The 18,281-nt window shown below is 35.8% G+C and overlaps 2 protein-coding genes across 4 annotated transcripts in view; one reads left to right on the plus strand and one right to left on the minus strand.

Moving 5' to 3' along the window:
• Positions 1 to 10,867, plus strand: part of LOC117426757 (neurabin-1) — a 28,463-nt gene extending 17,596 nt beyond the window's left edge. Inside the window, exons 17-20 of one of the 2 annotated variants that reach the window (XM_034044699.3) lie at positions 1,138 to 1,182; positions 1,540 to 1,656; positions 5,884 to 6,069; positions 6,589 to 10,867. In XM_034044699.3, coding sequence (XP_033900590.3) covers positions 1,138 to 1,182; positions 1,540 to 1,656; positions 5,884 to 6,069; positions 6,589 to 6,735 — 495 coding nt within the window. In that variant the 3' untranslated portion in view covers positions 6,736 to 10,867. The remainder of the gene's footprint in view (positions 1 to 1,137; positions 1,183 to 1,539; positions 1,657 to 5,883; positions 6,070 to 6,588) is intronic. The other variant, XM_034044700.3, reaches the window with a different exon arrangement.
• LOC117426313 (pyruvate dehydrogenase (acetyl-transferring) kinase isozyme 1, mitochondrial) lies at positions 8,743 to 17,178 on the minus strand. 2 transcript variants are annotated; one of them, XM_059033677.1, is made up of 12 exons: positions 16,536 to 17,178; positions 15,998 to 16,139; positions 15,426 to 15,497; positions 15,142 to 15,246; positions 14,868 to 15,052; positions 14,273 to 14,368; positions 13,851 to 13,928; positions 13,537 to 13,613; positions 13,313 to 13,411; positions 13,117 to 13,227; positions 12,390 to 12,503; positions 8,743 to 12,211 (listed from the first exon to the last, which is right to left on the minus strand). In XM_059033677.1, the coding sequence occupies exons 1-12, from the start codon at positions 16,642 to 16,644 to the stop codon at positions 12,071 to 12,073; spliced, it is 1,329 nt and encodes a 442-aa protein (XP_058889660.1). In that variant the 5' UTR covers positions 16,645 to 17,178; the 3' UTR covers positions 8,743 to 12,070. The 2 variants fall into 2 exon arrangements, with proteins under 2 accessions (XP_058889660.1, XP_033899656.1); XM_034043765.3 differs by lacking the exon at positions 15,142 to 15,246 and having other exon boundaries at positions 16,536 to 17,176.
• Between the last annotated feature and the right edge of the window lie 1,103 nt (positions 17,179 to 18,281).

Below are 18,281 nucleotides of genomic sequence, written 5' to 3' on the forward strand. Positions count from 1 at the left end.
TGTCATCTATGTGAAATTTAAAGACAGCAAACACATGAAGACGTCTTTAATTAGGATAACTGGGCCAAGCACATTTCCTGTAATATGACTCCCGTTCTTCTCAAACCTTGTCTCATTGGGCAAGTAGGAGAATGATACCTGAAAAAGTGTGTCTTTGTGACCCTCTTGGTAACTGTCACATAAGAACACCTGAGCACGATGAGAAAATGTAATAAAGTAAGTTAAAGAAATAATATGAATTGTCCAAAGAAGGATTTCAAATGTCAACTACATGATTCATTTTATACAGGCCCTTCATGAAAATGTCACTACAAATCAATGAACAACTAAATAAAGTCCCATCATTAATGGTGGCCTGGTAAGAGTACCACCACACACGGGGGCCTACAGATAGCAAACCAAAATCGCCAATGCCAGTTCCACAGTAAAGAAGATGTATTCTTTCTAAAGCCCTGACATGTACCGTTCTCAGGAGTGTGCAAAATAACGTCATCTCTTGGGTGTGAAGTTAGGGGTATCAATAACTATGAGGCCTTTATTTAGATCAATGCATTTCAAAAATATCTGTTTTCACATTACACTGTTTGAGTTGGCTGTGCAAGCCTATACTTATTTCGCCTCTTTTTTTATTATTTTTTTATTGGGCTGAATAAAATTAGTAAATATATTTGCACAGATGTTTTATCTAATTTTGTTTGTATGTTTTACTAAACACTCGTAATATTTATTTAGAGAAAGTAACTTTCTCTTATTTAGAGAAAGTCGCTCTGTTCTTAGTATTAAGTCTTTCAAGTTGTCATTTTAAGGACAGAGTACATCAGTAAGAAGATAGTACTTATTAAAGTCAATGAGTGCAGAACAGCAGAGATCCATATGGTCTGTAGTGAAGCAGGAAGCATGGGTTACTACTTTCCATATTACTTGCATCTGGCCAAAAACATTGGGTATTTTAATTGACACGGTATAACATCCTAGTATTGAAATCGTAATACTGGGCCTGTGGTATTTGACATTCTTTATCAGTATCTTAAATGGACAATGTGCAAGTGTGTGTCTAGTATCCAGAAAAACTGGAGAGGTGCATATTTGAAATGCATGAATAGATTTTTACACAATATGAATCGTTTTTTTAAACAGACAAACCTTTCCTGGTCTTCCTTATTCAGTCGTTCATTAGATTTGGTACAGTATAACCTTCTTTTTTTTTTAGTTTTTTCTTATCCCTAAGAAATTAAAGGGATACTAGTTTTTAGAAAACTAACTAAATATACTAAAGTAGTTGGTCTAATTTCTAATAACTAACATTGCGCTGTGCCTGATTAATTAATGGAGAATTAGCATTATTGATAAATCATAGTGTAGATGATTGATTATGTATTACTTGCAGGTTTTTTTTTTTTTTTTAATTTGTACAGGACAAAGCTTCACCTACCTAACAGTATTTAATTACACAATTCTAACCCTAAAATAAAATCTAGAACTTTGCGTCCGTGAGTGCGTCTGTCCAGTTAATGCATTCCTTGTTTCCACTTGTTCCAGAACGTATCTGTCATAGATGATTCAAACCGTGGCAGTCCGTGTTCTGATTTGACAGGGTTAGTGGCAGAGCCTAATCTGTCAGGGCGTTCGCATACTTTAACCTTCTCTTCAAATGAGGTGAGTCACAAAGTGTTTCTTGTGTGTGTTTTTTTTCTGTGCTCACTAACCGACTCACTGAACTTTTTTTTTTTTGTGGAGGGAATTAAATTAGAAATAAACCTAAAACTAAACAATAATTCACTGTGACTCACTAGAAGATATATAATGCCACATTTCTACTAATTTATTTTATTAAATAGGTGGAGGTATGCATATTAATATTTTCTGGCTGTGGATGCTGTCTGTTTTATTTTATCTTCAGAATATTGCCTCTGGAGCTTCTTATCTGACTGCATATGTGTGTTCTGTATTGGCAAAACTAGCCCAAATCCACTTTGGTGCTCTGGTGTTTGCCTAATTTATCTGTTTTGTTTTAAATTACTTCTGAAAACTGTTGTATAAAAGAAAATGCTTGACAAACGTCATTCATATTTCATTAATTATTTATTTCCCAAGAAATGTGTCCTAAGGGGGGCCTGATACAAACAAAGTCTGATCATATCAGCAGATTAGAAACTACTGTAGTCAAGCACAGAGTTTAGAAGCATTTGATTAGAAATCTCTTGAGAGAAAAATATGAAGAAATGGCACCACCAGTAAGATTTTATTATTGTTATTATTTATTTCTTAGCAGATGCCCTTATCCAGAGCAACTTACAGCTGTTACAAAACATCACATTACAGATAAGAGCAGTTATAAAATACAATAAAATCATTAGTAAGAGCAAATTCAAATGAGAGAAAATAAAAAATACAGTAAATAATTACTAAGAGAACTTAAACATAAAAATGTTTGGTTATAAGAGTAAATTCCATTTTACAAGTAAAGTTGTGGTGCTTGCTTTATTGGGAAAGTGGTCAAAGTAGTTGATTTGTGTCAAAAGTCCACATTGTTTACTAATTGTCTCATGCTTAGAATGTGCTAGAATTTGAAATTTCTATGACAGTTAATTCAACAGTGGGAAGTAGCCTACTGAAAGAAGTTGATGCGGTTACTAAAACAGCTGTACCTCTTGATTGGTAGACGCCATTCCTGTTTTGATTTCATATTTGAATAGCTGAGAAGTAGAAGATTTCATTTACTCTAAGTATTTTTCTAATTTGTTGGGAAAGTGGTCAAAATGGCAGTTATTTCTAAAAGTTCACAGAAAATGTAGTTGGTGCAGTTACTAAAACAGGTGCACCTCTTGATTGGTAAAAGTTATTTCTGTTTTGATTTCATATTTGAATAGCAGAGAAGTAGATGAAGATGTCATACCCTCTAACTGTTTGTCTAGCTTGTTGGGAAAGTGGTCAAAATTTCAGTTGTTTATAAAAAGTTTAAGACAATGTAGTTGATGCGGTTGCTAAAACAGCTGTACCTCTTGATTTGGTAAAAGTTATTTCTGTTTTGATTTCAGATTTGAATAGCAGAGAAGTAGAGGAAGATTCTGTATGCTTTTTGTCTTACTTGTTGGGAAAGTGGTCAAAGTAGCTGATTTGTGTCAAAAGTTACATCGTTTACAGTAAATAGAATGCTGGAAGTCTGGGAGTTTTTAAACAATGGGGAGCTTTAGAATGTTGAAAAAAGTCCCATTAAAGTGAATGAAGATGGACAAAAAAAGACAAAAAGCTTAATAGTTTAAAAACTATAAAATATATCAAAAAGCTGTATACAAGCACACTATTCCAGACCGGTCTACACGTTTTAAAGTTTGAACGGTGTTTCTAGCTTAAACGGTGTAAGAGGAGTAGCGTGCCAAAGAATAAGAAGAAGATTTAAAGCGGGGACTCTTGCTTCGCAAGCCCCACTAAAAACATGAATATGGTTACCTTTGAGTAAAATACAGATACAGAAAATATAATTGATTGAGAGCAGTAGTAGATACAGCAAAATGTGGCGCAGTTAAGGGCAAGTAAAAGATGATGCGAGTACTGATACAAATATGCAGAAGATTCTGGATATTTGAGGGGGAGTGATTCAAAGGAAAGTTTCAAGTTTGCAGGAAACTGTTTCAATTCCAAGATAGTTATGGGTAAATATCATTGTACCAGGCTGTACGAGAACTTGTGATACTGAGTTTTATTAAAAGGGAGCTCAGAATGATGGAACAACATCCTTCATAGCTTTGAACACAAAGCAATACCAGTTAAGTCTTTGATGTACTAAAAGAAACCAAGAGCGCACATCAGATAGCCATGATTCAGAGGAGGGAAGATGAACACACCAATCTGTCACAGTACATCTAGCATGTATAGGGATTGTTTGGCTGTAAAGCAGTAGAAACCGAACCAAAAATTATCTTTTTAATAGAACCGATAACATTTTTCCAAAACAAAAGGTTTTGCATTTCTGGGTAAATCAAAGTTCTAAAACTGTGCCATCCTCTTGTCGATGCAATAACTTGTAAAAATAAAATCAACCCACCCTTATATTTTTGCTATAACCAATGCATTATTAATTCAAACTATTGTGAGTAGAAGGATCTCCAAACAGTGTTTTTTTTTAAATGAAGATATAGTAGTTTTGTGTATTCACCAAATGTATAGGGGTTTTTTTTTTATGGACTTGACGCATAGAACTGTTAGCTCATGCACAGAGTTAATTTAATGTAAACAACAAACCCATTCCCATAGTCTTGTTATGACCTATTCTCATTCATTTGGAAACCATGCTTGCTAATGCATGCCCTGAGTAACCATAGGGAAATGCATTATTTATACAAGCTGAAGTTCAATATTACCAGGCTGCAACCTTTTAAAAAAGTCTATTGCTCAAAGAGATGGTTATTCAGTACAGTAAGAGCTTAATCATCCATAGCTTTATAAGCATCACAATACCTCATGTAATTCACACAATACTGGTACTAAGTAAAAGTAGACAGACAAGTTTTGACAAGGTGTTTTTGTATCATATTGTTGTGGAGCTTAAAGACAAAGTATTTAAGCATAAATAATACTTTGCAGTTTATCAACAGTTGTAGGGAAAGAGTGGCGGTGCCCAAACGTTTTTCACACATTTATATATCTAATAGTAGATATGTTGACGGTATTCATGAATTTGCAAGATAGGCTTGTGTGCAGTTAGTCTTGTGCATGTGTGGTGCAAATGTACATGTAGCACATTAAAATGCAGTTGGGTCCCTCAGTTTTCTATGATCTGTAATGTAACACAGTTGTGTGAGGTTTCAGAAAAATGTTGCATTCTACATGTGCAATTGAGCCTTTTTACATTCTCACTATCTCTGCACCAAAAAAAACATATTGAGGTGTATTTACTTATTTATTTTGGGCGGAGGGGCACTGACTTGAATACAATAGTCACCACGTATAGGAACACCTCCTCAGAGAACACTTTGCCGAAGGGAACACCTTTGTGGTGAAACAGATTTTTCCCATTGTAAATGTTCCAGCTAAAGGAACAGGAACTTCACTTAAAAGAACACCTTGGCACTGATAGTGATTCGTTCACAATGGCATCGCGTGTGTGTCTTGAGGGACACTGATTGGTTTATTAAATCTTTTTAAGCGCTGTCTTATCATTGAATTGTTTTGTATTCTGATTTCCACGAGTGCATCTCACCTCTACATAATGGCATGTAAACAAACACAAGTCGCCAAGCATTTTGGTGTTTCCCGTTGGTGAGTTGCTTCACCGTTCTGTTAAATAATGTGTTTGTTACATCATTTTGTAACGTGTGTAGGGGTGCTGTGTTAATTTAGTTTGACAGTTTATTAACATTTCGTTAACCCTAACGCCTATTATTTTTGCCCCTGCCATTGTGATAGCCCGAAACACACCCGCCAGCTAATTTCATAGTACGTGCGATGTAAGCTTTTTGACCGTGTTGTTTTGCTTTAGTTTTATTAATGTTAGCTAATAAAACTTTATTACTTTATTATTATAGTTTAACAACATACATTTGCCTATTGTTTTGCTTTTACTTACTCAGTTAATTTCATATGTTGATGCACGTGCGTCAAGTAATACATGTGTTTATTTATTTATTAATTCATATTGTGTCTGGTGGCTAACTTCGTCTTTGAGAACACTGGCTATAAGAACACTTTGCTTGCTTCCTGAGGGTGTTCTCTTAGCCGGAGAATACTGTACCTTTTAAATAAGACAATTATGTGGGACTTCCTTATCCTACATACATCAGTCATGGATTTCTGTTTTTGTATGAAGGATGTTGGCAATAGGGGGTGTAATGCAGGTTTTTGCAAAGCAAAATTAATTTTGTTTTTCTTTGTAATGCCTGGCAGACATTGGATGACTCCCCTGCAACAGGAAAACAAAACCAATGGCATAACAGACCTGTTTCTGAGTGGACAACTCAACAAGTCTGTCACTGGCTGATGGGGATGAACATGGATCAGTACACTACTGAATTCACAGCCAAATATATTGATGGACAACAGCTGATGCAGCTGGACAGTGACAAACTGAAGGTAACATGTTTTTTTAAACGTTACCAGACAGCTTTAAGTTCCATTGTTATAACTGCCTAGACAACTTACATTTCTTTTTATTTTTCGCTTTTTGCTGTCAAGAATCGAAATGATTCAACTACACAAAAGTAGTTTAATGGCATTACTGCAGATGCTTTTTTTTTCTTTTTTTTTTTTTCTTGCTCAGCCATTCCAATAGTGTAGGTTCTGGAGTAGCGTTTGGCTGCCACCTACTGGATTTCTAATAGAAGTGTTCAAGTACTAAATTAATTTCTGTTGTTTCTGAATTACCATAGATTTAAAAAGCATTGTCAAAAATGTAATTGGTCGAAACTAAACAAACAAGTTTAGAGTTGTTGACCTGTAGCAAACTCATAATAAAAAAACAAACTATATAGGAACCTTTATTTATTTATCTATCTATCTATATCTATCTACTTCAGATTATATCAACATAATCCTGGGAGGTGAACTACAAGTTATTGTTGTAACTTGCTAAATAATTCTTTCTGTGTGTAGGCTCTTGGTGTATCCAGTCAAACTGACAGAGCAACAATTAAAAAGAAGCTCAAGGATATGAAAAAAAACCAGGAGAAACTGGAAAAGCAGAGAGAGAAGGAAGCACGACGAAGTGGGAAACCCCTACAAGTAGACTCAAACTGCTAAAAACAGGATTGTTTTATTGTATGTCATAACTTTTTTATTTTTCAAGAACAATACTTTTTATGTGTGTGTGTGTATATATATGTACAGATAATCAAAGTGTGGTACAGGTGAAACGGCTAAAGCAAGTTTTGGTGATTTTTTAAAAATTTTTTAATTTGTTTTTCTTAGCGTATATAGTAATCCATCTTAGTTCTGATAATAAGGTACTTTAAATGTTATTTTCTTTGCCATCCCATCAAGGAGATCCTTCTTCACTCCTACCTGTAAGTTTCTGTTGCTGGTTTGGAATTCTGTTCAAGCAAAGCAACCGTCTGAGATTCTGAGTGGGAAATGGAGTTGGAGTTGGAGTCTGAGGGCTTTTAAACACGTTCTTTTGAGCAAGTATACCAAACAGTGTACTTGTATAAATATGAACTTGCATTGTATCAAGAAATCAACACAAAAAACAAAACAAAAAAAAAAAAATAGCACATTCTAATCAGAACTGTCAGATAAAAGTTTCAAAGCATAGGGCATGTGCTTTTTAGCAAATATTTTAGAATTAGGTGTTTTGTAATGTGTGTTTTACAAGTATAACATAGTTGTGTACAGATTTTTTCTTACAGGAGCTTGTACAGTTTAGGAGATAAAAGCACCATGTTGTCTTTTAAGCTACAATGGGGCGACACGGTTTTAAATGTATAAATAAGATTTCTAAAGATTTTATACATATTTGCCTGTTACACTACATAATTTTTAAAAAAAAGAATCAGATACATATTTAGCTATTACCCTATGTAATTTTTTTTAAAAAGAATCGTTTCATACCATTGAAATACAATTCAACACTAAATGTGTACATTTTCTACCGAGTAGAATAGCAAATAGTATGGGACCACTTTTATATACAAAACAATCTTCTAGTTTACAACACATGCTGCTGCTTTTCCCTGCTGTGTGCTTGCTACACAAAGTAGGGATTACTGGGGGCGGTTACTTAATTGTGGTGTCTACCAGTGTATTGTTAAACTTGCATTAGTGACTTTTTTTATGCCATTTAGTACATTCCCTATGGAAAAGACAACAAAAAACTGTTAAGACATTGAAGAATGCTGTCTACTCTGAGCATGAAATCATGGAGAATTGAAAAGCAAATAACTAGTATATATTCCCACTGTCTTCTTCACTGAAGGCATACTAGTAGTATTAAATAATTTGCCTTTAGCAAAAGTATAGGAGGTTCCAACGATGTTGGAAGGACCACAGCCAGCTTTTTGATAGGATTATATATATATATATATATATATATAAGTAATGTATAATCGTATGGGGAAACCTAGGAAAAACAAGTGCCACTTTTAGGTTTAAAAAGATTTTAAATTCTTCCAACTAATTTGACTTCTATTGAGTTTTAGTGTCTTCCACTAAATGGGTTGGTTTACCTTCTAAACCATTCTCAAATTGGTAAATATTGTATTAACATTATTAATAAACTTTTCTGATAAATCCATTGTCGTGTTTTGATGTGGGAATTGTAATGGCAAAAATTGTTTCTGCTCTTTACATTTAAGCCAGACTCAAAATACTTGTAGCATTCAGATCTGTGTGCTCCGAAATATCAAACTTTTATTTTACTTTTGTTTCACGCGAGGTATTTTGCTGCCATTGCTTTCATATGGTGTTGGACAGATCAGCGCCAAGTGCCAATCACAGCCGAGTGCTGACAATATGTGCTTGCCAGGAAAAATCATGAATGAAACTGTTGTCTACCGATGAGTCCAAGCACCCTGAAGTGTTTGATCCCTCCCAAATTTCATAAAAGGATAGGCAAGTCAGTATTTCATACTTTGCCCCTGATAAGCATCTTTCCTGCCTTTTTATTATTTCTGAAGTTCACTACTATTTTTATTAAATAACTGTCTAACACTTTAGTAGGTGGCTACTTGCTGTCAGCAACATATTGTATGTTTCTTTGCTAAGCTCAGATCGCTCATTTCATACACCTTCATATAGATGACGGAAACAACGTTGAAGAACAAACCAGTGTATTTATTTAGTAGATTATATGGGGGACATTACAGCTATGGCCAAAAGTTTTGCATCACGCCTGATAGAATTAATAATGTTACATTGACATACTGAAATTACATACAGCTTTGTAGTTTTCCAAAAATTGAAAAATGTGACATTTCGGAATCTAACATAAAATACAGTACTACTATTGTAGTTTTTCCGGTAAACTTGGGATACCATTTTGTAGTTTTTTAGATTGCATGATGTGAAATAAAATATCGAAATAATGTTCATATTGTTTTTTTGTTTTTTTAAATTATGTCTGCATCCTAATATTCCACTGTGTGATGCAAACCTTTTGGCCATATATGTAAATTCTATTTGAGTACATAGCCTATGGTGTGGTACTGGTGCCTGTGCGTCCGGGTGCAGACTTCTTCCCCAAATCTGCCCAATGAATGACATTAGACCGTCTATATACAGAAGTAGCAAAAGCAGCTTCAACGTGCAACCTAAACACAGGAACAACATTTATCCATTCACAGTAAAGAGAAATTGCAGCTTCATGATTGTTTTTTTTTAAGCATATCATTTCTTATACCACAGCAAATATACATTTCCTTTACGCCACCACCAATTTACAATAATCAAAAAAAAAAAAAAAATACAGCACAGTTCAAAGAGGCAGATCATTATATAATGTATCCACTCTGGAATATACTTACTAAAAAAATAATTCAAAATACAAAATGTTCCTGCTTAGCAGGACTACCACAAAAACCTATTGCTGACCACAATGAAAAAGTATTTCACAGCACACTAAATCTACCTTTCTTCAAAAGACCTACAAAAATATTGTTAACAAAGCACTGCTTACTATAACAAGAATGTAAATCAGTGAAATATGAGGATCAGCAAAAGTAATGCACCGGATATATGGTAAAGCATGATCATATTATCAAAATGTATGAATTGCATTCAATTTCCTGAAGACACCTTGCCACACAGGTCAAGCATGTCTGAATAAGGGTGTTAATATATGTGGCCACTCATGAGGCCATCGAAATAGTCACAAATTGTGTTTAAATACTGTGGGTATGTTTGATCTGAATGAACTGTGTTAAAAGACAAGGTCTATTTTGTATCTGGACAACAGGATTTGTGATTGATTGATGAATGCTGAGATGCTTCACCTCATCACTGGGGTGTTCAGTTCTCATCAACGGGCTATTCTGACCTGCATCCTTACCCCTCTTTACCATGTTTAACCCCAATCTTAAATTGTCTGAGACATTATACTTTTTGGAGTGGTTTTATAGTATGTGATTATTAAAACTGTTTTATTTACCCTGGTGCAGCATGGATAACATTACCTTGTGTAGTATGTCTGTGGGCCAGTTTACTTATTTTATTCATGAAATAATGCAATCACTTGTAATAAATTGTTCCAGGTTCATGAACAATTATTACTTCAGTAATCTGTGTTTGTATACAGTGTTCAATTGGTGTACAAGGCAGGTGAGGTATATCTAGGGCTTCTGATTTTTGATTTTAACCGATACAAACAAAATGAAATCAGAACACCGGAAATACACTGGAAACGGTTACTGAATTCATGTTGACTTGACCCCTTTCCCTGTGAAAATAAATTAACTAAAAAAAAATGCCCAGTGCAGTTGGACAATGTCCCTCCGCATTGATTTGTTCTGAATACTTTAAACTAGGGGTGGGCAACGATATGAAAATGGTCTGTCGATAATATCAGTCTTCCAAAACACAGACGTATAATAACACAATTGCAATATGAAACATATACATATATGGACATTACCAGATATTTACATATGGAAAGCAATAACCTACTTTATCTTAGTGGTGCTTCGCTTCGCAATAGCCATGGAGAAAAACAAGGTCTTGTTATATTGTTTACTATTCCATCATCAGCCACCTCAAAACCGAAATATTTCTGTACTTCACTACACACACACACTTTCTAGCCAATCCGGAAGTAATCGAATTCCTCAAAGTATTAAGTACGGTGTCATGCCGAATTTTGCATTATTTTGAGATCTGTTTTAAAAGTACATCTCATTTATAAAACCGAAGGTTAACATTTAAAAAAAAAAAAAAAAATTAATAACAGCATAACTAATCACGGACAAAATGCAATGAACCCGACGTGCGTGCATATCTCAAAATAATGCCAATAGTGCTTAATGCAGCATGCAAAAAGCGTTTGGTACCTAAACGCCAATCAATGGAATAAAATGGTTAAATAATTCTTTAGCGTGTGGTGTTTGCCTACAGGACTGACAATGATTGGTATGTATAGGGTTTGTTGTATCTTAATATAAAATAAACTTGATTATACTGCGTTTGTATTTTTAGCAGTATTAGCAATAAACAGCATCTCTGCAAGCGTACGTGAATTATTTTTTTGATATCACGATATGGAAATTATCGATATTGATATCATATCAAAAATATCGACATTGGTGCCCATCCCTACTTTAAACCCACCACCTACTGAGTGGCAGCAAATTCCTGCATTTCTTTTGGAGAATTGTTCTTGCTCGATTTACAGCTAGATTACAGTTCGATAGGGAGTATTTACACAATCGTGGAATTTAAAACAGAATTGCAAATTGTGGCGAATTGCAAAAAAAATGCCTAAACACACAAAAAAAACCCCAGAAAAATATGCCTGTGACCAAAAGGATTTCATTGTGGAAGACAGCAAAGGTGCAAGTACTGTCGAGTTACTATACGTATTGTGACAGAAAAAAATGCTCAAGAATTTTGTAAAGTAACCGAAAACCAATAATTTCATATAGTATATAAAAGCGAACGCCCTGAAAAAAAACGATTTACATAAAACTCGAAAAACAGCTAAAAATAACCACTGAAAAATTAAATGAATAAAAACCGAAAAACAGAAGCCCTGGGTATATCAGAAGATATGAGGCCCGATTTTCTAAGTGTTTTTAATAAAACAACAATGGCTCCCACAGCACATTCACCAAAGTTGTTCCCAAACCATTTAATAAGATACATTTTCTAGAAAAAAAAAATGTATCAAATACTGTGCATGAATACTGCAGTGTTTTGTATTAGAATTTATTTGATTTTATCTATTTTTTATTTGAAATATATTGCACTATTCATGGGGAAAGTCCTATTTAAAACTGTATTTTTGGAGTCTTCAGAAAGATTTAAAAGTAATGAAAAGCAGCAATATTTTGTGTTCTACAGTGCCATAAAAATGTTTTATGCCTACTTCAAAGGAAGCCTGTCAGCTTTTTACAGCGAAATCCTGGACCCGTTTATCTCCTGACTTTCATAACTAAAAACTACGGAAAGTGGTCATGTCCTTTGGCTCTTTACTTGGCACACACCAGTCGTCTGCTTCATGACTGGTCTTGTAATGTCTCCAAGCCGACTTGTTATAGACAGGAAGCCTTTCTATTGACTCAGTGGATAAAGCCTGCAAAACAGAAATCGGGTGAATATTTGTGTAGATGTTTGGCCGGTTCCAATACAAAATGTTAAACACGTGTTGGAAATTCATTAAAGCTAGAAATGCAAAACAGCGATCCTGAATATCAAAAGACAGAAAACATATACTGGTGAAAATCTTAAACAGTATGCTTTTAACCATATACCTTTATATACATGACAGCATCTGTGCCATAACCCTCCAAGGAATACAGCTGAAGATCACCTTGGAAATACCTTGCATATAAACGGGAGATGGGCAAGCCATACCCAAACCCAGCCTAGAAAACAAAGATGAGAGTTACACAACTTTCCCAAAATAACATCGGCTGGGCTGGTTGCTACTGTGCATGTGAACCAGCCACTATCCTGCGTGAAATGTAATAATGTAGAATTGCAGTTATTTAGTTTTGACAACTTATTTTTTAAATAGTTCATTCAGATCTCTTTCCACTGTATTTTATTGCATTCAGGGATGTTAATAAACAGGACAGTAAATCACCCCTGGGAGGTAAACACTAGTAGGCTTTATTTAGAATTGAAGGGTGTCAGTATTGAGATCCACTGCTGTTTAGATCATTAAAATATACCTTAATGGTCTTTTCATAAAATGCAGACAAATCAAGATCTCTTAAATACATTCCTTATCAAGTCCGGCACAAAATCCAAGAAGACATTAGAGCACTGATGTTTACATACAGTAAAACCAAATAAAGTTTTGGTAACCATTAACCGAGGAGCAAGAAAGAGCCTTTGTTTTATGTTGCCGTCCCAATACACCGGATTATGAGAATCTGCTTTACACGCGGAAAAGCTGGTTATTGAGCAATCCCAATTTCTGTCCCGGTCTCAAACCACAGGGACAGGATTTCTGTCGTATTCTTTAAACCTCACCAGTGGTGTTGCACGAGAGGTCTCCATGCAAGGTCGAGGTGCAGTTGAGTACGTGTATGTGAACAGTCTGTCAATTTTTCTCAAAGGAACCCCGCCACCACGATCGGAAATCTGCATAATGAGAATCACTAAATAAAATACATTCTGAAAACAATACCTTTTTTTAACACGTCAACAATGAACCTAGCAGTTTTACCTTCACCGTCAAATCTTCATTTCCCAAAGCAACAGACACTTTGACGGCTGGATGTGTTAATGCATCTCCATTGAATTCCATAGTGGCTCGCATTGCATTCTGGAGAAACGCAAAAAGAACAATAATCAATAAACATAATATACAGCCTTAAAAGTGACGTTTGTGGATGAGAGGCAAAACTAACGAAGAAAGGAAAGCTGTATAATGTAAAGCATGACACGTACCTTAAAAAGTTCAAACACCATGTGGTAGAGGTGTGATGGGACGTACACCACTGTTGTTGGTTTTTCTCTTTCTTTAGCTGCAGAAACAATGGGCATCCCAATAATGACATCATCTATATATCTGCTATGGATAGAAAGATCTAAAACAATGGCAGGTCTAAGTATTGTCACTCTAAGCTAATGCAAGCACTTTGTATGCATTGCTGTAAAAAATGCAACTTTCTTATTAAAGAGTAGCTGTCATTATTTAAAAAAAAAAAATCATTTGAATGCAAAATAAAAACTGGTTATAAAAAAAACTGTTGATACATTACCATTGAATTCTTCTATCTTCAGTTCTGGAGAACACATATAATATAGATCACAAAGTCTGCTTGCATTTTCATATGCATCTGAAAGGAGGGATTTATAAAACATTACTCAACTTTTATTAATGGATTACATTTTCAGTGTATTAATAGTAAATTATATTTTTTTGATACAAGGTACCTACATCTTTTTTTTTGTTTATGTTGTTTGTAATACAAATAAAACCTTTATTTGATATGATATGATTGTTATGATAGCCTACATAACTTACACCAGATGCCTCTTCAATTGATCTAAACCGCGGCAGACCAAAGCCCAATGTTGGCAACAGCATTAAAAATAGGACACTTCCTGATTTACATATTTTTAGGAGATGATTTGTCTGATTTTAATATTTTATGAACACCAAAAAGATATCCTTTCTTACCCTTTATAACCTCGACAACATTGCAGTTTGGATCAATGCTGCCGATCTGTTTGGGGTGGGCTGGGTTTACTTTAACTTTTCCACCAAACAGCAAAGCTGCAAAAGAAACACTGAATTACATCAACTGTACTTCCTAAATGCTTTTAGGATCAATTGTTATTTTAAATTGTTCTTTTTAACCAGCAAACATGTCTTCCACAGCACCCTGGGTAGAAAATATTGAATAGACCTTTGCAGCTCTATTTTAAATTGGTCTTGAAAAAGCTCAGCTGAAAAAATACTACCAACGTAAATAAAAATTACATAAATTTAAATAGTATTCATTAATTATTACATATTACCATGGGTCCAAATGTAAAATGCTAGCCATTCTGGGTCTGGTTGCTAGAAACCCCCTTCCCTTTTCCATTTTACAGCTTTACTGGTTTATAATCCACAGCAAAAACATTAAAGACAGATGCAGTTTGGTCTGTACATTTTGAATTCTCTGTTGCTTGGTAAGCCTACTCAATCTTGCAAAAAGAAATCTGCTGATGGCTCTTTGCAGGGCATCTAAATCTTCCTAGAACTCTTTCACTACTGTCAAAGTACTCACTGTGTTGGTTCAGAAGCATCCTGATTGATATGCGACTCATGTAAAACCGGTCTAGAAAATACTGCACATTTTGACTCGAGACCGGATCCGTGCCGTAGCATTCCTTGTACTCCACCACACCCTGGGCCATGGTGGGTATGACGTCATTGTGTCGGTTCCGGATTTTTATTAAAGCATCTGTGAAACTGAAATGATTGCGGTAAATGAATGTAGTGGTAATTACACTTCAAGCAGAAGATTACACTTCAAGCAGAAGATTACACTTCAAGCATACAGCGCTGGTTCGCGTCCTGGCTGTGCTCTGCAGGCGTCCAGTGAGCTCAAAGGCAGACACATGCAGTGCTGGCCTTTATCCTCCTGAGGTCGGTAGTTTGAGTTCCTGCGTGAAAAAAAAGGAAGCTGGCTTGATCGTGGGATCATAGGACACCCACTGAACAATCGGGTCTTCTGAGCCGTGTGGGGAGTTGCTGGGGTGAGGGGAAAAGCGATTAGACATTCCATCAAAATAAATAAATAATGCAGATCTGTGTCGATTACATTTCTAAATTGCATACTTACTCGTAAATTACTTTTTCGTTTTCTGCACTTTGATCCTTGAAATCGAGGATTTCCTTTAGACTCTGCAGGTACCTAAAGAAGCAGGGCTGGATTTATTATTTTTGTTTTTTGTTTTCAACAAATAAAAACAAACACTTAATTGCACTAAAAGTGGAAAAGGATATCTGTAATTACTGTATGGTTTAAATTATTAAAGAATGCGCCCAACCCTTGATAAAATATTTGCCAAATGGTCCCTAAAGATCACTGATGCCAGTCTCAATGGCCTAGTGTCTTTCTGTGGTAAATAACAATCCTAAATCACAGTTAAGGATTCCACTCAGCCTATATAAATGCAACTTATAAAACCTATTGGGGGCACTTTATGTACTCAAGTCAATCAGATTTACATGAAGAAACACACACCTATAACTGGTGCAACAAGCAACTCCTAAAAGGGATTACAGGTTCAGTGCATTACAGAAAAAACAGTCACTCTAAAGGAAGGCATCCAGGTTACTGCATATGCTAAACATTTTAACCTTAAGTTTTGTTTATTTTAATGAAGAGCTGTGTTACTACTCATGACTTACCAGCTCTGGACCAGCTGAACAGATGGTGTTTTCAGCAGATTATCTGGAAGTAAATTGATCTCCTTCATGATGTTGGCCAACCTAACTGGTAGTTCTTGCCTCAAAAACACAAAGGAGGTCCTCTCACATGCATTTTCTGATCCTACAATATATAGATAGATAGATAGATAGATAGATAGATAGATAGATAGATAGATAGAAACACCATTACATGATTAAACATGACACTAGATGCCAATTTCATGCTTAGATACAATAATTTGTGAAGAGAAGTACAGGGGATGTGCTGATATCTTCTATGCAAAATTGTTGTACAGTACAGCAATATTATTTTTATTTCGTCACAAAACCTAAATGAAGGCATGTTTATAACGACCTGTCAGTTATGCTACGAGATGTTATAACTTCAGCAAAAGCAGAATGCATGCAAAGTCACGGTATCCCAGTGAATCACTGTTTTCATTCGTGTCTGTCTACCAGACATCTCACACAGCATTATATTAATTTGAAATGATAATAATTACATGTGAATACTTACCAAAATCCAAAAACTGTTTCATAGAGAGTGGAGATGGAGAGAACCTGGAGTAAAAATCCACTTGCTTTCCCAGAAAGCTGTTTTTCATCAAAAAGCTAATTAGTCTCATTTTTGTGAAATGTTATTATAACTGTTTGTTAAACCTGTCGTTATTTCTGCTGTGGCATTGCGGTTTTATATTACACTTACGACCGGGCCTGTTTTTTTAAAGAACGACCCTATGGGTCCTCTTAATACATCAGCATCTCTCACAAAAAATTGGGATCCCAGTGTCAAGATAACACAAAATATCACTCAGGGAAGCAACTCACTTTTGGTTCCCTAAATCAGATTTTAAAAATGCAAGCTTAATTTCTGTTTCGATACGATTGGAAATATAGAATCCATACCCATTAAATGTCAAAATGTGTTTTTTTTTTTAATGTACGTAATAAACTGTGAAGAATTATAATTGAAAAGATACGGCATAAAATATCAACGCGAATTAACATCACAATAAATACCTGAAATATTAAGGGTTAGTTGTTTTGCATTCTTTAAATGTAAGGTTTAAAAAAAAAACTCTCAACCGAACTGTACCTAGTACATTTCCTGTTTGTTTCAATGGTCGTGTTTGGCGCAGTGCTGCGCAGATCTGCACAGTTCTGCACAGATGCCCGTTCTTCGAGGGCTGCTGCGTGACGCCAGTAAGCTCCACCCGCCGAAATCTGTGCAGAACATGCACAGCCTATCTCAGCTCTGAAAAGTTGCTACGGGAGGCTGGCTGCGGCTGTGAACCAAAGAGACGATGCAGAAATCATGAGTGACCTGCCAATCATAATTCAAATAGCTACTAAAACTACTGCTGCCCTCTTTTTAGTGGAGGGGAATGACATGTTATCTTTATGCAAAGAAGGGTGAACAGGCTTGTCAACGCTATATTAAATAAATTATAACACTTTAAAATAAGTGCCTGTGAATTGCACACACGGAATTAAATTATTAGAATTAGAAGTGTATTCATCATGAATTCCTATTTTATCATGCTGATAAATTAGTTAATACGTAATTCATCATGAATTACAGACACATTTTAAAGTGTTACCCACATAAATAAATGAATTATTCAGTATAAAATAGTAATTAATAGTACTATTTCTTCCCAGCAGTGTCGGGTGCCTTGTGTCATCCATGGAAAGAGAGGTTGTAGGTCAGGGTCTCGCTCCTGCTGTGTGCGCCAGTCGGGAGGAGGAACAGTGGAGATCTCTTTTGCAGACTGGCTGTTGTTCTCTCCTTAGACAGCAGTGGCAGTCGTCAGGGCGACGAGACAGAGCGTCCGCATTGGTGTGTTGTTTCCCTGCTCTGTGTGTATAGTGTAGTCATACTCCTGCAGCCGTTCCAGCCAGCGCGCCATTTGTCCCTCTGGTTCTTTAAAGTTGGTCAGCCATTGGAGAGAAGCGTGATCCGTGCGCAATGTGAAGTGCCTGCCGATGAGATATACGCACAAAACTGTTTCAGTGCAACGATGAAAGCTAACAGCTCCCCCCTGGTTACGCAGTACCTGCATTCCGGTTTACTGAAGGCCCGGCTGTAGTGGGCAATAACCCTCTCCCCTCCCGGTAGCATCTGGGATAGGACAGCACCTAGTCCTTTGTCGCTGGCGTCGGTATCGAGGATGAAAGGGGCATTGAGGACAGGGGGCACCAGGACAGGGGTGCCTTCCTCTTTGAGTGCAAGGAAGGCGGTGTCACACTCAGGATTCCAGAT

Source organism: Acipenser ruthenus, chromosome 11 (genome assembly GCF_902713425.1).
Source record: "Acipenser ruthenus chromosome 11, fAciRut3.2 maternal haplotype, whole genome shotgun sequence".
Classification (NCBI taxonomy): Eukaryota; Metazoa; Chordata; class Actinopteri; order Acipenseriformes; family Acipenseridae; genus Acipenser; species Acipenser ruthenus.